The 22,019-nt window shown below is 40.8% G+C and overlaps 2 protein-coding genes across 2 annotated transcripts; both read left to right on the forward strand.

Annotated features, from left to right (window-relative positions):
- Positions 1-11,127: 11,127 nt before the first annotated feature.
- LOC114434128 (mast cell protease 3-like) lies at positions 11,128-13,242 on the forward strand. The gene is made up of 5 exons (XM_028403092.1): positions 11,128-11,246; positions 11,314-11,464; positions 11,548-11,680; positions 12,329-12,583; positions 12,662-13,242. Exons 1-5 carry the CDS (start codon positions 11,189-11,191, stop codon positions 12,818-12,820), a joined length of 756 nt encoding a protein of 251 aa, XP_028258893.1. The 5' UTR covers positions 11,128-11,188; the 3' UTR covers positions 12,821-13,242.
- A 2,396-nt stretch (positions 13,243-15,638) lies between these two features.
- LOC114434590 (transmembrane protease serine 9-like) lies at positions 15,639-19,978 on the forward strand. The gene is made up of 10 exons (XM_028403912.1): positions 15,639-15,706; positions 15,782-15,923; positions 16,012-16,144; positions 16,865-17,128; positions 17,205-17,361; positions 18,134-18,289; positions 18,364-18,508; positions 18,589-18,718; positions 19,076-19,330; positions 19,402-19,978. Exons 1-10 carry the CDS (start codon positions 15,649-15,651, stop codon positions 19,558-19,560), a joined length of 1,599 nt encoding a protein of 532 aa, XP_028259713.1. The 5' UTR covers positions 15,639-15,648; the 3' UTR covers positions 19,561-19,978.
- The last annotated feature ends 2,041 nt before the right edge of the window (positions 19,979-22,019 follow it).

Consider the following 22,019-nt stretch of genomic DNA (forward strand, 5'->3'; position numbering starts at 1 on the left):
CATTACTGAAGGAGAGAGAGGAGAAGAAAAAGGTAAGAGAAAGCATGGGTCCGTACTTTAGATCGGAGGTAATTCCTCCGAGTTAGGTGACACTTAATAATGAGAACATGAGGTTTAGGGTGGTGAGATGCTGCTCATCCCACTTCTCCCAGTCTCCAGCCTGCAGCTGTGATCAGACACATGAGCTGAGCTGTTTCTTCACAGATGGAGGAGGAGAAGAGGAGGAACAAGGAGGAGGCTGCCAGGAGGAAACAGGAGCAGGAGGTCCGTGTGTTCCAGAAGCTTTGACCTCCTCGGTTTGTGAGCAGGATTCTCATGTGTTCTCAAAAAATAATGCCTCAGCCACCTAACTTTTGTTTTGTGGAAAACGACTCACTTTTTGTGTTTTCTTCATAAAAAATTACTGTTGCATCAAGTAATCAAACTGGCATTTAAAGGGTTAAATTCCTCAAAATGATTTAATGTTTGGTAGTTTTGAGCAGGGCTGAAGTTGTTTAACATATTTATGCAGAAGAAAGCAGAAAAAAACATTAATCTGTTAAGTTTTTATAGCGTTGGACATTTTTGAGTCCCCAATGACGCCCGAGGGTTAAGTAAATAAACTAAAGTAAGGCTAAATTGACATGGAATAACAGACATGCAATGAACAGAACATAAAATGAATGGTGGATGTAATGGCAAACATAGACCCTTATATGAACGAGTGGAACAGTGTAATAATGTAATAATGTAACAGGTACCACATGGATCGGTGAGGTGGTACTCGTGTGCAAGTGGTGCAAGATGTACATCCTCTGCTGGGCCTTTTTGATGAGGGAGCTGATGGTGAGCTCCCACTTGAGGTCCTGGGTGATGGTGGTACCCAGGAAGCGGAAAGAGTCCACTGTGGAGATGGGGGTGTCTGTCAGGGTGAGGGGGGGTGATGGAGCTGGCACTTTCCGAAAGTCTACTGTCATCTCCACTGTCTTCTGGGCATTCAGCTCCAGGTTGTTGTCAGCAAACCAGGACACCAGACGGTCCACCTCCCTCCTGTCCAGACTCATCCCCGTCTGAGATGAGTCCAATGAGGGTGGTGTCGTCAGCAAACTTAATCAGCTTGACAGACTGGTGGCTGGAGGTGCAGCAGGTGGTGTACAGGGAGAAGAGCAGAGGGGAAAGTACACAGCCTTGGGGGGTACCGGTGCTGATGGTCCTTGTGTCCGAGACATTCATCCCCAGCCTCACATGCTGTCTCCTGTCTGTCAGGAAGTCAGTGATCCACCGGCAGATGGAGTCTGGAACATGCAGCAGGGACAGCTTGTCTTGGAGGAGAGCTGGGCGGATTGTGTTGAAAGCAGAGCTGAAGTCCACAAACAGGATCCTAGCATTGGTTCCCGGGGAGTCCAGATGCTGCAGGATGTAGTGAAGGGTCAGGTTGACAGCATCGTCCACAGATCTGTTAGCTCTGTAGGCGAACTGCAGGGGGTCCAGGAGGGGTAAAATAAAAATGAATAACTACAGAAAGTCTCCGCAGCGTTTTAATAGGTCACTGTCATTCATAGTTTGGAGAAGGTTTCTCTCCATTTAAGGAACTCGTTAATATAACTATTTATAATAAATACACAAAGCTGGAGTGGGTAGTTTTATCACTGCTCTAAGCTCACCTCTCTTTGTGCCCCCCTTCCTCCGACTGTGGCTCTTTGGTGCGGAGGCACATTCTAGCAGGGATGGCACCGTGCTCTCATCTTCTGACCCCTGTGCATGTGGAACACTGGCGCCTGCATGCAGCAAAGGTTTACTGAAGCAGCATATGTGATAGCAAGCAATTCACAATAATCAAAGATTTGTTTTAATATATGGCATGTGTGTCTTTTAAAGATGATTGAAAAACAACAATGTGGAAGTACCTTCTTGCAGCGATGTCATGTTGTCCTCAGCTTCCAACTCATGATCCTCACTGGCATCTGGGTGCATAAAACAGTCATTACAAATACATTTGGAGTGCCACAGGAATGAGTATTCAGACTTGCTATGTAGAAAGGAATAAAATATTCTATTAAAGCACATAACCAAATATTATACTATACTTAAATGTGTCTAGAACAGTCGACACAGTTTTTGTAGCACAATGTGCAGTCCATGGTAACTTTCTCCATTTTGCCATTATGGCTTCCTGTAGCGTGCTAAATAAAAATTCTATGTGAACATAGGCTATAAGGGCTGCATGAACTGGTAGGATTACATTATAAAACCATGCAAATACTACTCAGACCTTTCTATTCAAAAAAGATGCTTGGCAACGTGTAATAAGTAGTACTTCTTGCAATCAGTAGGCCAAGCAAAATCCACAGGCAGTCCAGTATTTAGATCAAATGAATAATTCACAGCCAGTTAAAAAACCTCACCCATATCTTCTGCGTCCTCTTGTGAACACCTCTCCATGTCAGCAGTCTCTAAAATGGTAATTGATAGAGATCAATCAAGAGTACACAAACATCCAACTCTGAAATATTGACCCTAGATAGCAGTTAAATGGACAACATCAAAACAGTCACGTATCAAAATATAGTACAGTAGGTATACTGTTTACACCAAGGTGAATTTCATCCAGACTCTTTCCTTTGTATTCTCCCAGGCGTCCCTGTTCCATTGCAAGAAGAACTTTGCTTATTTTTGCTAGTTGGAGGGTGCCCTCTGGAAGCCAGTAGTGTGTTCTGTGGACTTCGATGTTATGCCCAAGAAAGTCAGCTAACTGGTCAAGTTCTGTTGTCTTGAGATTCAGAACAGTGGATAGGGTGGCAATGTGTTTCCTGAGCTTTGTTGAGGTTAGTGCTTTTGGATTCTTTATGCCATTACATTCATTCACCAACTGTCTTATGCAGTCAGAACCCCTGAGATAATGGACAGACTGTGGCAAAGCAAATAATCTGTTTTCATCCAGCACTCCACATTCTTCTCGCTTCTCAGTCAGAACATCTAGTGATTCTCTCATGAGAGGAGTGAGGAGAACAGGAACTTTCCTTCCTCTTTTTCCCACAATGGTTATCCGAACAAAATGTTTGCAAAGCTTCTGCTCAAGAGCTGTAAGGGCCAAGTTCACATCATCATGCGTTTCTGACATGTCCTTTGACAAGTACACAGACAGAGGCGTTCTGGATAGCTCACCCGCTCTCCGGCGATTGAAGAGGATAACTTGTGCTAGGGTCACTTTAGCAAGGTCTTTCCAGTTTGAGGGTGAAGGCTCTTCGGTGAGGGTATTCAAGTGTTGCTGCTGTTTCTCTGATAAAAAGCAATGGAGATTCTGGACATCCTGAGTGAATGGGAGGAGTTGAGGAGAATTCCACTTGGTTTGGTCAAGTTGAGTTAGTGCTTGACTTGCAATGTCAAATTTCCAACTTTCTTGGTATAGCTGTGCAAATTCATCAGCATCTTGGACAGCTTGTTTATCTTTTGTCTTCAATCCTTCCGACTTTATAAACATGGCCAAAGAACGCAAGCTGTGTCCAACTTTGCGAGCAAGAGATGGACGGTGAAATTTGCCAGTTTTATCATTGAACCCAGCCAGGGATCGTGCAGCAGAGACAACATGACTGTACTGTTCAGGTTTTATGAGGTCTTTGACAGTCTTCACAGGTGCAACCTTTTTTGCTTCCAGTAGCAGTCTGCCAAGTTCTCTCAACTTTTGTCGAATATGCTGGTGTTGGCTAGTTACCCTCTCATTCTTGGTAAAGAGTCTGCACCCATACTCCAGAATGCATGGGTCTTCCTTTATTGCAACTGCAATATTGTCTTGATTCATGTCACTTAAGAACTTCCACTATGCTTCACCAAGTCCAAGTGGAGCAGGTTCAGTAAAAGCACACAATGCCTGGACTCTAGTTTTACCTTGTGATGATTTACCCTTAGGCTTGAATTTGCAGACCTGAAAATGTCGCCACATCACTCTTTTTGTGAACAATCCATAGCAGTACACACAATGTGTAAATTCTTGTCCTTTCATCTTTTCTTTGGTTGTTTCCATGGGATCATTTTTCCTCTGTGGGATTCCAAAACTTCAATGTTATGCTCAAAGTTGCCTTTATTTCGGATATAATCTAATTGGAGTCGCCTTTCTTTTGAGTTTTTTGGCAAACTTAAAGCTTTGACAACTTCCACCTTTTCATGGTGTTTACGAATTAAATGTCTTGACATTTTTTGAACCTGTTGTCCACAGTAGAAGCAGTGATGTTTCTTGTTATAACTTCTAGAACCATCTTCTTTTTTCAAAGCTGGATTAACGTACACGGATGGCTCTTCTACCATTTCATCTTCATTAGCATGTGCTGTGACAATAGGAAATCTTTGTGTGGAATCAGGTTCTGTTTCAAATCTTCCGTACTGCCTAGACTCACACTGGGGCTGACTGGAGGACTTTGTTCTCATCCGACTTGTAGAATCAACTTTGTCCTTTTTCTTATTTTCCATGGACAACTCCATGCTGCTGTCACTGTCTGTGCTTTCCTCCCTGAAATGTGGAATATACTCCTCTTCACTACCTCCGCTTGTATTGTCTGATTCTACAAGAGACTTTTGAAAAAAGAAAACTCAAGTTAATAACTGAGCCTCCACTTAGTTTGTCATGTATGACAACCTATCTACATTTCAGTTATATGCTGCAATATCAGAATTTCTTAAAACCCTAAAAGGAATCAATCAGAACAGTACAGTAAAGTCAATATAGATCCTAACATGTATCATTCACAAAATACCATGCCTATGCTTTTTACAAACTACAGAACAAATATAAAGATTGTAAAAGCATGTGTGTTCTGTTGGTCCGCTTTAATTATAAAATGAAGGGGGAAAGAAAAGGCCTACCGGGTGCCAACAACTTCTCTTTGGCCTTTGTGAAGCAATTTCAGAGTTTGATGTGGAAGGGTGAGCATCGTCATCATCACTTGAATCATAGAGAGCATCGGAGCATGGCATTTCATCCACCTGCAAAACAGTTGTCAAGATATTTTTAATCATTTCATTCTTAATGTAATAAAAAATATTACATTGGGAAAAGTGAGAAATGGCCATTAACACATACCAGAATACTTTTTGTCCTCCTAAGCTTTGGAACAGCTTCATTGTATGAGTGCAGACTGAATCTATCTTTATTGAATCATCATCAGTTTCAAGCACAACACTCTTATCTGAGTCAGACACAGATTTAGCAACATCTGACACTGCATCTTTCTGCAAAACAGAGACACATGCAGATGTGGTTCATGACTTTCCTTACATCAAGGAAATCCATAGGTTTTTGAAATTCTTCTCTAGTCAATATTATGTATTTAATGTATCTGAGGCTTACCAAAATGTCTGTCATTCTTTTGTTTTGAACAACTTCATTACAGTGTGAAGTCAAAGGGTGGTCTGTGCCACAGCCTTCATCTGTATCCTCACTATCAGAGTACTCCACAAGTGAAAACTTGGAAACCATAAACTAAATATGAATAAAAAAAGAATATACCTTAAAAATGAACGTAGAAAAAGGTAAGTGATAAGACAACTGTTCTCCAAACAGCTAATTAATGCATGGTCTATGGCTCGTGTGGAAGCAACTTTTCATATCACGTTTGCCTTACAATTAATCTGGTAACATGCCTTTTACAAGAGTTATGAGCAAGTCCCTTAACAGTATCAGAGATGCAATGGATCACATACTAAATACCCTGTAGATATTAGATGTGATAGTTGGGAGTTGAGCTTAACATAATCTGAGATTTGACACTACCATGCATTTAGGAGTAAAAATACTTGGACTATCGTAAAAAAGAGCTCCATAAGGAAAATCAAAAGTACAAGTTCTTGGTGTAAAGTGGCCCTACAAAGCTAGAAAGATCAAAATTGTGTGTGACGTGAGAGAGGCCCCACAAGTTGAGAACATCCCAAATCATGAAGAGGTCAGGAGGACCCCACATGGGCCAAAATAGAAACACAGTGTGTGAGCCTGCGATGTCTCGGAGCAAATATAAGACATTGCAATGGACTACAGTATAAACACAGCATTAGACATACAACAGACTGGGAAGTGGTGAATTATGCTTATTATAATTTACAGTTTGACACTGTCAGGTTTTTCAGTACTGATGTAAAATAACTTCTAATTACATCCATACGGGAGAAACATGGAAAACAAGGAGTGTGTGATGTTGTGATGCTGATGTGAAAATCACTTCGCACCCAGGGGCCCCATAAGGGCCAAAATAGAAACACAGAGTGTGTGAGTCTGAGACGTTTACCAGGAAAAGCAATACAAACACCTTCCCATCTAAACAAAGATACCAGACAGTACACAGCCACAGCCATAAAAGAAAGAATCTGCATTACCTGTGTGCTGACATCATCTTTGTGTGAATCTCCATGTGAAGTGTGATCTGTGGAGGACATCCCCAGATCAGCTGCCCCAGCAGGAGCCTGCTTGTTGGTCACCTGAAGCAGGGCTCTAGACTAACTTTTTGCACTGGTTGCACCGGTGCGCCTAACCTTTTTTTCTTGGGTGCACCGGCACAAAAGTTAGGTGCACCGCATCACACATCACACAGCAGTTTGTTTTTTAAATGCTGTCCATATATGTTATGGATCAGGCCTTAACTTGACACCTATCCTAACGCAGAAGTTCTTTTCATCTTCTCTCATCATCTGCAGCTACATCTACTGTTTACCTGACGGCCTCGCAGGGCTGTAGCCAAAGTTTTAGAAATACTGAGGTCCAAAAATTGATCTCTAGGAAATATGAACGGGCTTAATAATAACATATCATCCTAAACTGACTTTGGACCTTGTTTAATGAACACAGGTAAATAAAAATAAACAAATACATGTACCGATAGTACTCATTCAAATTATGGACAAACTATCCAACAAGTCTGCCTGTCAGAAATCCATGATTAAGATTCAAAGTTACAGCACTCTTCATTTCCCTGTTTGCTTTCTCTCTGTATTTTCTGGCTGTCGCTCCTCACTTATCTATCTGGCAATGGGAATTAAAAATTATTTAAATTATATACACCTTTATTTATTTAATAGCTGTGATTGAGATTCACGTTTCTAATGCAGCTACAGTACTTCTTCTCTCATCTTCCTCACCTCTTCCTCTCTTCCTCTCTGCCTCTGTCTCCTCTCTTTCTAAAGCTGAGCTCCAGCTGACAGACTCTTCATTCTGTCTGTTACAGTTTAGCTGTATGCAGACATCATACTGGCAGACAATGCTCCACTATAGCAGGATAATAACAATACTTTTTAAATGGGCGTTCGTCATGTAACCATGTTCTATAACTCCTTAAAACCAGCTGACTGCTGTCATTCAGAGTGACTCAGCCTTCATGGATGAACCTCACAGGTCAGATAACACTGTCCTCAGACCTGCTGTTCAGTCTGTTATGATGCTACGAGCACGTCACGCCCCCTCCCTGAACATGACCGGCTCGTTATCATCACTCATTCAGGTCAACAGCAAATTATCAAAACCCGCATAGTAGCAACAAATCCTGCTCCTCCGCTGCATGTTCACTTAAACTGCGGTTTCTGCAGCGAAACGTCTTTAATACCTGTCTTTCTGTGTGCGCGCTGCAGTCAGAGGGCCGTATGAGTTCTGCACACACGTTTTAAAAAGTCCGGGCCGAAACGGACTTTGTTCTCGTCACCTTGGGAACACGAACAGATCTCTCTGTTCTCGTGCTGCATGGAACAAGCTTTATCACACAGCATCCGCTCTGCGCAGCATATGTCCGCGTTCTTCTTCTGAATTTTCGGTCTCTGCTGACCGCAGCAGACACGTTTTCAAAGATACACACACGGAGGTCCCTCCCTTCACCGTCTCTGATTGGTTCAGACCACGATATGAGCCCAATGTGTGTCTGTTGTTGGAGACTTTTGAGAGTCGCGGAGAATGTATCTCCCTCTTACAGCTGGTCGTACTGGTGCGACCTCTGATATTTTTTGGTTGCACCTTTGAGAAATTAGGTCGCATGTGCGCCCAAAATGGTCGCACTCTAGAGCCCTGTGAAGTCAGATTAAAGATTAGCAGTGATAGTTAGCTCATGTGAAAGTTTTTTCAGCATATATAAGACAATGCAACTCACTACAGTATAAATACCCCTTTAAACACCACACAGATAGATGTTTAATCTAACTCACCTTTTCACGCCAAGGCCACTTGGAATCACCAGAGTTGAAATCAGTTTCAGTTCCAATTTCTATGGCCTGAACAGCAAAGAGGCACAAATGTGGCCTGTCCTTTACTATTATCTTTTTTATTACACAGTTTGGTGATTTGTGGTTGTCATTCACTAATCTTCCCAGGGATCCATCTTCTTTGGATGCATCAATACTAAAAGCCAGAGAAATAAAGTGAACCTTTGAAATCATGTAATACTGAATCATCAAATGTACACACTTACAATGTAAAAACATTAAATAGCACATAACACAGAGGTCAACTTAAACTGTAGGATAACACTACACAGATAAATCTCTTCTCATGTCTCAAACATGTCAACACTGCTTCATTTGTTCATCCATCAGTTATTTAAAATATTTGACTCATGAGTTAATAAGAATTGCCTGAATCTCTACACAACATGTGATTTGCTTACCACCAGCGGTGATTCTGCCATTCAAATTCATACAGAAATGTACTCTCTTTCTCTGAGTAGTGTCTTGACTGGCATTCTTCCACTGATATGAGTTCACCCCTGTACTCCAGTACAAAAGCCCCTGGTTCAATGGTCTGGGCTGCAAACACTCCTCTTCCTATAGAGGCATTTTAATAGAAATACTGAGCCAACACTTAATTATAGACCATATAATCATACTAAAATAACAACTCCATACCTTTATTACTGTCAATAAATGTTTGTATGCAACCTGACTTGTCACTGGAAGACTGAATGTACACCTTTGCTTCTTCAGCAGGCCGAATCCTTTCCTTCCTTTTGATCATTATGGCTCATATCATTACATAGATAACCATAGTACCAATGAAAACAGCTATGCCCTCTCTGAGACAGAGGTTTATATTGATATTAAACCAATTTAATTCAACCTGAATGTATCTACAATATTATTAAAAGAGAAACATCAGATCCATACCAAAGGTACAAGGTAGTCAAATGATGCTTCTCCATCTGTAACACTGGACTGGTACCCACTGTCAGAACACTGATGTGGCACTAAGTGAGCCAGCAGGTTAAACACTGTTTACTCACATTTGTGCTCATACAAAGTCAGGAGTTCACAGCATGTGCACCAGAAAAACATCCCTAGCAAACTAAGTTACATACATCAATAAATGCTATTCATAGACTCATATTACAGACTGCTTTGATTGAACTGTTCCTGATTAATGTGCTTTGCTGTGCATATATGGCAGTGCAGCAGTAGCTAGCGGAAGAAGCTAACGGAAGTAGCTAGCGACTTTTAGCCCACAGTAAAGGCTAGCGATTTGTAGCCGACAGTAAAATGCATTGATAGATACCAGACAGTAGACGTTATTTGGAAGAAGTAGCTGACATACGAGCTATAAATCTATGTAATTGCACTTCAGCTGCAGGCGATGCAGTAGTATCTAGTGGAAGAAGCTAGCATGTGGAGCTAGCGAGTTTTAGCCGACAGCAGAAGCTACCAATTTGTAGTAAAAGTTACTGATAAGTACCTCACAACAGAAGTTAGTAGCGAGAAGTAGCTGATATATGAGTGCAGCTCAGCTGCAGGCAGAGTCCAGAGAAAGACGTAAAATCACAGAAAGAGTCAAATGAAGCAAACCTACCTGTCGCTGTTGACATTAACGTTGATATCACTCCGCTGGTACCAAGCGGAATAAGAAAATAGGCCCATGTCTCGAACTGGCAATGCCAGAAGTGAAGTAGCCTATCAAATGTCCTCCTTCGGTAGGCTGCGTGTCTCATGTGTGTGTGTGTGTGTGTGTGTGTGTGTGTGTGTGTGTGTGTGTGTGTGTGTGTGGTTGATTTTGGACCCCACGAGGTTGCTGCATGGGCCCCTCACTGTTGGTGGGCTCCTTGGGAAGAGAACCCCCAAAGTAATATTTACAAGTACACACACACAGACACACACACAGACACACACACACACACACACACACACACTGACACACACAGACACACTGACACACACAGACACACACACACAGACACACTGACACACACAGACACACTGACACACACAGACACACACAGACACACTGACACACACAGACACACACACACACACAGACACACTGACACACACAGACACACTGACACACACAGACACCCACACACACACTAGAGGCTGTCTCGTACAGTGAGTCTGGATGGTAGCCTTATGTTACTCTAGCTCCATCACACTGAGTGTTTCCGCCTCTCTGCAGGTGGCGCTGTTCGTCATGGCGGTGTATCTGTACCGTGCATTTGGAGAAGGCCGCGCTCTGAAACGGACCAATCTGCTGGCTGGCAGAGACCACGCCCCCACCGATGACCTGGGGGAGCCGAACTACGCCTACAATGACCAGGATGGAGCTTACATAGACCCCCATCACCTGCCTTATCACCATGACAACTTAGCACCTTATAGCTCCAGATTTGTATCCATGCATCATATATTGTGCTCATACTGTGTACTGTACTCTGATTGGATTATAGTGACACTTATACTCTGTACTTAGCTGCATATACAGTTTTTTTCTGAATGCTTAAACACTAACAATGATTCTTATAGCACAATTTCTAAAACTATTAATAGTTATAGCAAAATCACTCACTGAGTTTACAAAACTAAAAACAAAAAAACTGCTTTACACTCAGTTTGCACTTTTGTAACACACAATTTGCAATTGTATAAATATAATCCACTTCACAGCATCTTTTTGCTGAACTGTAAACACAACTCACTGCTTTACACACAACTTCCAAATGATCAACACACTCCTAGTAAAACTACACACATGTATGGCTAGTATTTACACTACTTCCTAGAAGCTATGTTCATGACTTTTCTGATATGTTCTGTGATATGAAAATAGAAACCAGTTCTTATCAACCCTTCACTTTTTTTCCACCTTTGATAAACAACCTCATGAGAAGCTATGGCAGAGGGCGCAGTTTGTTAGATATCTACAGAAAGCCTTAAAAGGGTGCACTGCTCTGCAGAAAGACACCATTGTGCTCGTCCTTCAGTCACAATGCACCCACTGATCAAGTTCCTGCTGTTCCATGTTCTGATCTGTCTGGGTCAAAATGGTAAGCTTGCACCACCTGTTTCTTACACACATGTCAAATGTTGTCTCTTTTTAATTTGACTCTTTAGTTTCAGCTTTTGGAGCTAAAATCATAAATGGTCACAAGGCTGAGAAAAACACCATGCAGTACATGGCATATCTGGATGCCAATGAATATGCATGTGGAGGATTCCTGGTCAGTGAGGACTTCGTGATGACCGCTGCACACTGTGCTGGCTTGTGAGTGACCTGTACTCTACTGCAGAGATCTTTGATTTATATAAACATCATCTTAAATGTTTTCTCTGTCATCATTCATGCAGAACTGAAGTTATTCTGGGCACCCACGATCTCAAGTATATAAAAAACGACACAATGGTGTACGGAGTGAAGAATGAGTGCATCCACCCATATTATGATGATCAGACAGTGAAGAATGACATCATGCTCGTCAAAGTGAGTACATATTTGTTCCAGGGGAATGTGTAAACTATGTTATATGATCAATTTACTATATAGTAGGCTACTATGTGACATAAAAAATACACTGCATTTGTATATATACATATATAACCTCTGCCTCAGTAGCATAGAGAATATCTTTTTTTGTACTTCTCATCTAAACTAAGTGCAAAGTTTGGCTGTGATCCTAATCTGTAATCTGTAAAATAAAATTCCCCTGCAAAGTATCTATATCACACACACACACACAACCATACACCCACAGTGCTCAGTCACAGATATGGTAACCATTTCAGTCAAAAAAGATTAAATAATTATTAAATTATTAAAAAATATTTCTTTATTTTTTCTTTTATTGTGTATTAGCACATGCATGTATTACCACTACATTTTGTAGTTAACCAGGACACGTTGTCCACTATATGCTTCGCCCTTAAAGTGGAGAGTGGTTGTCATGGCCAGCAGCACTTCAGTGTCTGACAAAACCAGGTGGACAGGCTGTGTGACTGTCTGATTGCGACATCTGGTCATCCTGACTGCTGTGTGCTGTTGGCCCATTTAATCATAATATGCTGATAGATGACTATGTGTGTATATAAAGTGTATAGCACAGAAGACTGATGAATGATTCTATGTCTCCAGCTGTCCAGGAAAGCTCAACTGGGGGAAAACATCAAGCTGATTGAGATTCCAACTCATCCAAAACCCCTGAAACCTCAACAGAATTGCACCGTGGCTGGATGGGGCCTCACAAAAACTGCAGGTAACAGTGCTGATGAACTGCAGGTTGTGGATGTGCCCATCATTGACCTGGAGAAGTGTCATAAGCTGTGGGATGGACTTCCTCCTAAAGTCATCTGTGCTGGTGGATACAGCACAAACAAAGGATTCTGTGATGTATGTCTTTTATTTTTTTCACTGTAAATATATGGTATGAAAAAATAACAACAACAACCAGTTATTTCCTCCTCACAGGGTGACTCTGGTGGCCCTCTGGTGTGTGATGGGGTGGCAGTCGGTGTTGTTTCCTTTGGAGAAGAAAAATGTGACTACCCAGCTCTGCCCAATGTTTACACTGACATATCCAAGTTTCTCCCCTGGATCAATGGCATTTTGAAGAAAAAGACATGCTAAATGTGACAAAATATTTGACATTTTTGCTTTATTTTAGTCACTTTGTTGCTTTTTGAGCCAGACTTCCCTCTGTGATGTCGACCATAAGTGGACACAGGGAGGAAAATGTAAACGCTTTAAGTTTGTGGTGATTTTCTTTTAAATTAATTCTGTAATTTCACATCAAAACAATGATGCACATTTAGACTGCTGTTTGATGAATAATGAAAAAAGGTAATTAGTAACAGTGTGAACATCAGAGCTCACTTGCAGATGGTCTCTGTAGTTCAGACAGCTGCACCACCAAAGAACAATGTTTCTGTTGCTGCTTCGCATGTTTTGTGTTCAAAAATAAGAGAACCAGAATAAACAGAACCAAAATGAATAAAGAGAGAGCGATAAAATGTATGGAGAACTATGTGAAATTAGCCAATTAATGTAAAAAAAGAAAGAAAAAAAAGATGTACAATTCAGTATGTAATCTGTCATTCATGAATGATAACATTGATAATAAACTGCTGGTTGCTCTTACATGTGTGACTTTGCCTGTTTTTAAATCATATGAGAAAAGAAAGCCTCACAGACCAACATGCTTCCAGATGAAGCACAGATATCAGAAGTGAAAGCAAAATGACAAAGTTCTGAATGTTTCTGGAACATTTTGACATTTTTCTCACACTAATTTTGCAACAAGGTCACAAAACCAGAAAGTTGTATCATGTCCAGAGATGATTCTGTTGTACTACAATACAGGCTGATGGTGGATGACTCACTCCATCGTCTTAGATAAAGTCACTGATGTTTGCTCTCCTCTGCATGATTCTACATATTGAAACCTTTCTCAGTACGGCTTGTCGTGTTTAAGTTATGTCATCAGGTTTGCTCGTCCTTCAATCATGCTCTAATCATGCTGAATCATGCTCGAGGGGAATATATAGGTTATGTTATATGATCAAACTACAGTCAAAATACACTATGTGACATAAAAAGAAAAACACTGTACTTATAGAACACGTCAAGGCGAGGCCGGTTCTAGGCAGGGGCAAGATGGGCAGTGCCCCCTCAAATAAATGTCTTGCCCCGTCAAATCAAATTTTTAGACGTTGAGAAAGCACATGTTAATATACTCACAAATTTAATATATTACGCGTTGACAAAATTATCATCGGTAGCGGAAAAATCCGGCAAGAAGGGGCACTTTTTATTAGCGTGTCTGTCCGTCCACTGTGTGTATTCACAGGCTGCAGCGCACACACACACACACACACACACACCCTGAGTAAACATCCAATCAGCGTCTGTATGCAAATGAGTCAGCACGTAGTCTAACGGTGTAGTGACAGGTTTCAGTGGTTACGGAGAGGAAAGACATTGAAGAAGCTGCACACACGCATCTCGGGGAGTGTGAATACTCCGCGCCAAAATGAACTTTGTTCTTGCCACCTCGGGAGCGAGGAGAACGTTCTTTGTTCTCGTGGAGCATGCTCCCAGCTCTACAACAAGCACAGAGACGTGTCCATGTCCGCTGAATGTGACAGACTGAAGACAAATGACCGCTGTCTGACAGAGCCCTACTAAAGCCCCGCCTCAGACTGTAGTTCTACACTGTTCTGTTTCAGATCACCACTGCAGTTTCTACAAAGCCAGCTTACTTAATTTCCACTCCAGCTCTAGCAGGACACAGACACTGCAATGCATCCATTTTATGTGAAAGTTTTTGCAAAGGGAAATAGGAGACTGTGGTTGAAAGTGGACAGGAGTAGAGTGCTTTAAAAAATACAAATAAAACAAACAAATGATAAAAAAGAGAAAACATTACATGATCTATAGCCTGCTGTGCATTATTTATGTTAGTGTTACTTGTATTCATAAGACTACCTTTTAGTTTTGTAAACTTAAACTTACTTTAGATTAAATGGTTTTGAGAATGAGACCATCCAGATAAATGTTATGTTGTTGATTAATAAAATCTGGATTAAGGATATTTTATTTATTCAATGTTTATGTTTCAGTTTTCCCCTGACCACCTTATAGTGGTCAGGGGGATTGCGTGCCTCAGTACTACCAGTAGAAGCTTAGTCTTCAGGTGGTACTCACAAGTTGGACAGGTCTGAAGATAAAGGCCTGACAAAGTGCAATCCACTTCTCCAGGCTGGCTTTTGACACAGCTAACAACCCAATTCAACACGGAACATATTGTCACTATAAGACCAGAGGAAAAAAGTGCTTTAACATGAAGTGTACACATGATGCCCCCTTCACATTTCTGACTGCCCACTCATACATGCCTGCCTAGAACCGGCCCTGCATCAAGGCCCCTACCTTACACTCTCTACACCCCTAGTGCTCAGCAGCACACATGTGAAGGCTGTCAGGATTCTAAGGATTGTGGACACAAGTGCAGGACAGCAGGCAGTTAAAGCTTAACATAGTCTTTATTTTCTCAGACCTCTTTACCTCATGGTTCTCTTTATAAAAGTAACAAAGTGAGTGCTGGTTTTAACACCTACCGCCTTGTGTTCCGTTACTCATCTAGTTTTTACATGTGGTTGAGGTGGGACACTTTACAGGAAATCACACTCTACACAGGCAGACATATATTTTTGTTTTATTTACTCTTTTTGAATTATTCTATTTGGACCCAAAAACTGTTATTGTAACTTAGTTATGTGTGTATTTTAACATGAGACCAGGTGCTCGGAAATCACAAACAAATCTCAAATAAAGTGAAATAAAATATCAAGAAGAGGGAGGGGGGTCATTGTGGGTTCAGAAACCACAGCCCCCCTGTGAGAAGCTCTAAAGGGTGCTCTCCAGAAAGACACCATTTTGCTCGTCCTTCTAGCACGATGCACACACTGCACACATACCTGCTGTTCCATGTTCTGATCTGTCTGAGACAAAATGGTAAGATTTCAGCATCTCTTTCTCATTCACAAATGAAATGTTGTCTCTTTTAAGGTTCTACATTTGTACCGTCAGGTTTTGGAAATGAAATCATAAATGGTCACAAGGCTAAGAAAAACTCAATGCAGTACATGGCACGTCTGACAGGCAGAGGAGGGTGTGGAGGATTCCTGGTCAGTGAGGACTTTGTGATGACTGCTGCACACTGTGCTGGCTTGTGAGTGACCTGTACTCTACTGCAGAGATCTTACTTAGAGATCACTTAAACATCAATGTAAACACTTTCTCTGTCATTGTTCATGCAGAACAGAAGTTACTCTGGGGACCCACAACCTCAACAAGATTGATAGAAACACAATGATATACAGTGTGGAGAAGCAGTGCCAACACCCAAATTACGACAACAACACATTGAGCAATGACATCATGCTCCTCAAAGTAAGCAGCTCAGAAATATGTGTGTTTTTCTGTATCTATTAAAAATTACTAGAACAAACCACAGCTTTTATGACCTGATAGTACCAGGGCCTTGATAACATATACAGAGCTTCATTTAGGCCTCGTTCACACTGGAGAAAGTTAATCCAGCTAGAGTAGGATTGTATCTGGATAGTATTTAAACTGGATACGTTCAGACCTATTTTCAAATCTAGCTATCACACACACATGTCCGCACTCAACCTGGCTTAATCTGGCTTGTTTGCGGTCCTCCCAACCTCTAGGTGGTGCCTTGCGATATACAGAGTCCATTCAGGCCTCCCATGTGCGCATGTGTTTTTTTTTTTTTGTCCTGTGTCGCTCATTCCTTCTTTTTTGGTTTAAAAAGCAGTTTATTCCTTTGTAGCCTTGTGGAAAATAAACTCAGGGCAAAGCTGTCATAGTTCGACGGTTGTTTACGTATAGCTTTTGTACACAATATGTGTTTTGCATCTATTTCGGTCTCAAATTGCTTGAAAAATGCTAAATGTCACAAAATGCAGTTCCCTCTGCGGCCACTGGGGCCAGACTCCAAGGGTCAGTCAATCCCTTCAGACCTCCAAATTTACAGCAGTTTACAGGATGGTACATAAAACAGGATAGCATAAGAAATACATCAAGAAGATTTTTAACTTGTTACTTGAATTTGTTGATTGTTGTGTTTCTCATGGTTCTATGCAGCTGTCCAGGAAAGCTCAAATGGGCAAAAAAAAGATCAAACCAGTTAAACTTCCAAGTAAAAATCCAAAACCCCTTAAAGCGAAACAAAAGTGCACCGTGGCTGGATGGGGCCTCACAAAAACTGCAGGTAACAGTGCTGATGAGCTGCAGGTCGTGGATGTGCCCGTCATTGACCTGAAAGAGTGTAAGAATCTGTGGGGTAGATCTCTTCCTCCCGAAGTCATCTGTGCTGGTGGATATAACACACCCAAAGGAATTTGTCAGGTATGTCTTTATTCTTTTCACAGAAAATATATAATCCAAACAACAATAACAATAACCAGATATCTGCTCCTCACAGGGTGACTCTGGTGGCCCTCTGGTGTGCAAGGGGGTGGCAGTCGGTGTTGTTTCCTTTAACAACAAATCAAATTGTGACTACCCAGATCTGCCCAATGTCTACACTGACATATCCCAGTTCCTCCCCTGGATCAATGACATTTTGAAGAAAAAGAAATGCTAAATGTGACAACATATTTGACATTTTATGAAAGTTTTGCTTTGTTTTAGTCTTTGTTGCTTTTTTTTCAAACCACTATGCACATTTACACTGCTGTCAGACACCCTCTGCTCTCATGCAGTTGTTAATCTGTCATTCATGAATGATAATATTGATAATAAACTTCTGGTTTCTGTTACACGTGTGACTTTGCCTGTTTATTAATCATATGAGAAAAAAACACCTCGCTTCCAGATGAAGCGCAGATATCAGAAGTGAAAGCATAATGTCAAAGTTCTGAACGTTTCTGGAACATTTTGACACACAATTTTTGCAACAAGGTCACAAAACCAGAAAGTTGTATCATGTCCAGAGATGATTCTGTTGTACTACAATGCACATATACAGGTTGATGGTGGATGACTCACTCCATCATGACTTATGTCATCTGTACTAAAAGCATGCACTAATGCTTTACTATACTTCATTGATTCGTTGCTGTCTCTATGTTACAGCAGCAGAATACAACAGAATAGAATACAACAATATATAAGAAGTTACATTTAAGAACAGTTCAAAAAATTAAAAGTTAAAGTTAAAAATAACCTGCAGACTTACTGGTCTTAACATATTAAACAATATTAAAATATGAAACAAGTGGAAATATCCTACATGATAAGAGACAACGACTTTGAGTTGGTTGGTGGGCTGGTTCTGTGATATGACAATAACAAAAGAAAGTTCATACGGCCCCTTCACATATTCTTAAAAAAATTTCAGGAAATTTCAAGATATGATAGAGAAGGCGGTGTGTTGGACAACAAGAAAAAGCTTTAAAAGGGTGCACTGCTCTGCAGAAAGACACCATTGTGCTCGTCCTTTAGTCACAATGCACCCACTGATCAAGTTCCTGCTGTTCCATGTTCTGATCTGTCTGGGTCAAAATGGTAAGATTGCATCATCTCTTTCTTACACACATGTTAAATGTTGTCTGTTGTTAATTTGACTTATTTCGTTTCAGCTTTTGGAACTGAAATCATAAATGGTCACAGGGCTAAGAACAACACCATGCAGTACATGGCACATCTGCAGGACAGTGAACACACATGTGGAGGGTTTCTGATCAGTGAGGACTTCGTGATGACTGCTGCACACTGTGCTGGCTTGTGAGTGGCCTGTACTCTACTGCAGAGACCTTTGATTTATATAAACAACTTACACATTTTCTCTGTCATCATTCATGCAGGACGACAGTCATTCTGGGCACCCACGATCTCAACAAGATTGATGAAGACACAATGGTGTACGGAGTGCAGAAGGAGTGCGTCCACCCAGATTATGTGTACCCAGTGATGAATGACATCATGCTCGTCAAAGTGAGTACATATCTGTTCCAGGGGAATATGTACGCTATAATATATGGTCAAACTAATGTCACAGCATTGTGTGACATAGAAAGGTAACACACTACATTTATAGAACACATTAGGGCCCCGATCTGCCTCAGTAACACACAAAAAAATATACACTTTAAACCTGCTTCAAACCAGAGACACATTTCACTCACTCCATACACCCACAGTGCTTACAGATATGGAAAAACATATCAGTCAATATTACATGAAAACGTGTATAAGCTACAAAACAGACCAGTTCCTTCATGTGAGATCTTATTACTGCAGACTGCTGAACTAAAAGACAGTGTTGTGTTTTTCATGATTCTGCGTCTCCAGCTGTCCAGGAAAGCTCAACTGGGGAAAAATATCAAGACAATCAAAATTCCAACTCATCCAAAATTCCTGAAAGAAAACAAAAAGTGCACCGTGGCTGGATGGGGTCTCACAAAAACCGGGGGTAACACTGTCAATAAGCTGCAGGTTGTGGACGTGCCCGTCATTGACCTGGAGAAGTGTAAATTTGTGTGGCGTTGGCTTCCTCCTAAAGTCATCTGTGCTGGTGGATATGACACAACCAAAGGATTCTGTGATGTATGTCTTTAACTTTCCACTGAGAATATATGTTATAAAAACAACAACAATCAGTTATTTCCTCCTCACAGGGTGACTCTGGTGGCCCTCTGGTGTGTGATGGGGTGGCAGCCGGTATTGTTTCCTTTGGAGAAGAAAAGTGTGACTACCCAGCTCGGCCCAATGTTTACACCGACATATCCAAGTTCCTCCCCTGGATCAATGACATTTTGAAGAAAAAGAAATGCTAAATGTGACACAATATTTGGCATTTTGTGAATGTTTTGCTTTGTTTTAGTGACTTTGTTGCTTTTTGAGCTAGACTTCCTTCTGTGATAGCGACCATAAATCCATAAAAGCATACATGGAGGAACATGTAGCAACATTTTTTTTTTAGTAATTTTCTTCAAAAAACATAACCGCTTTCACATCAAAACGCAATGATGTGTTTAGACTGCTGTCCGATGAATAACGAAAGAATCATTAGTCACGCTGTTAACATCAGTGCTTGTGGTCCATCAAGATTCTGCTTTTGCTTGATGTTTTGTGTTCATTGTGGCTACATATGCATATAAAACAAGAGAACCAGAATAAAATGTAAGAGCTGTAAGATACAGTATGTAATAATCTGCCATTTAAAGAATGATAATAAACTGCTGGTTACTCTTACACATGTGACTGGACTTAATTTTTTTCCAAAAATGCTTCCAGTTGGAGCAAAGATATTCACAAAGCCATTTTTAAGGAAACAAGAAACACACAACCCACTGCGGTTTATTACATCCTGTTTTCTTTCTTTCTTTTTTTAAACTGTGTGTTTTTAAAGTTTGTGTGTTGTGTGTTGTTACTGTCAGTACTGTAAACACCAAATATCCAACTACTCAAACTATATTGTAAGTCTAATGTATTAAGACTGTAATATGACTACAGTCAACTACAGTCAAAAATAATCTTTGTCTCATTAAATCGTGCATCATCATTATTTCTGGCCAGTTGTGCTATGAAGACTGCAGTTTATAATTTTCACAAGTGTGATTGCCGACACATGAGTGCTAAGATATGCTGCTGCAAACTGTGGCTTCTGTGGTCCAACAAACTGTCACATAGCACAAAGAAAGGCTTAGGTCACATAGATCTGATCCAGAAAACCTCACGTCTGTCTTCTGTGTTCTTAAGTTTAAATAACATGGGTTCATTTTGCAGTTTAGGTTTTTAGCATATTCAAAGTTAGTTGGATTTATTTTATTTTCATCCAATATATTTCAGTTATGCTAGGATTTTATTGTGATTTTACATTTACTTTATTCAGCTCAAACTCAGTTGGTGGATAGCTACAGTGTGCTTTTTTACCACAGCTGTTGTTTAGCCCAGTGATCCTGCCACCTTCATGAGGAATACAGAACAAACAAACAGTTCTGCATTCATATGGCAGTATACATGTTTTTTCATCCTCAGCATCCATGACAATTTTGAACAACTCTGCCTCCTCTTCTTCCCCTGTTTTCACTCAGGAGTGTTCAATAACAGTTATGGAGCAGCACATGGCAGTGAAATAATACATGTAAAGAGCTGAATGATTCACTGCATCCACCTTAGATATGTTACGGATGTTTGTACTCTCCTTCTTTCTTTCCTCATCTATTGTTGTTATCTTATGTGTTTGTGGGCTCTGCACAGCTTTGCATGTAGGTCAACAACCACTGACCCTGTTAACATTAATACTGAAGTTACCTCAGGCCACAAACTTAAACTGAAATCACAATGTCCCATAATACATTCAAGAAAAAGGGGCATTTAAATGAGTATTAATTTTTAATGTGACTGCATGTGTCAAAAAAAGCTCAACAAAACACTGTAACAAATCAAAAGGAAAGCTGGATTTAACACCTGTGATCATGACAGTGAAGCTGTGAAGTTTCCATTACTCATCTAGTTTTCACAGGTCTGCAAGAAGCTGCAGGAGCGACTGCAAGAAGCTTTGAAAGCATCAACTCTCTGCAGAAAGACATTTTGCTCGTCCTTCTAGCACGATGCACACACTGCACACGTACCTGCTGTTCCATGTTCTGATCTGTCTGAGACTTAATGGTAAGATTTCAGCATCTCTTTCTCATTCACAAATGAAATGTTGTCTCTTTTAAGGTTCTACATTTGTACCGTCAGCTTTTGGAAATGAAATCATAAATGGTCACAAGGCTAAGAAAAACTCAATGCAGTACATGGCATATCTGGATGGCAACGGATACATGTGTGGAGGGTTCCTCATCAGTGAGGACTTTGTGATGACCGCTGCACACTGTGCTGGCATGTGAGTGACCTGCACTCTACTGCAGAGATCTTTGATTGATATAAACCTCATCTTAAATGTTTTCTCTGTCATCATTCATGCAGAACAAAAGTTGTTCTGGGCACCCACGATCTCAAGGAGATTGATGAAAACACGATGCTATATGATGTGGAGAAGGAGTGCAAACACCCATATTTTGACAAAGTCAGAAAGGGAAACGACATCATGCTCCTCAAAGTAAATACATATTTATTCAAGATACACTGTGGTCCATAACAAGGTAGAAACACCAGATGACTTGATAGCCTTGCATCTGGGTTAATATATCATGAGGCATCGCAACACTGGAAGGTTGTTGGCACAAATACAATGTTGTGTTTTTCCTGTTTTATGTCTCCAGCTGTCTAGGAAAGCTCGGGTGGG

The sequence above is a fragment of the Parambassis ranga genome, chromosome 4 (assembly GCF_900634625.1).
Source record: "Parambassis ranga chromosome 4, fParRan2.1, whole genome shotgun sequence".
Lineage (NCBI taxonomy): Eukaryota > Metazoa > Chordata > Actinopteri > Ambassidae > Parambassis > Parambassis ranga.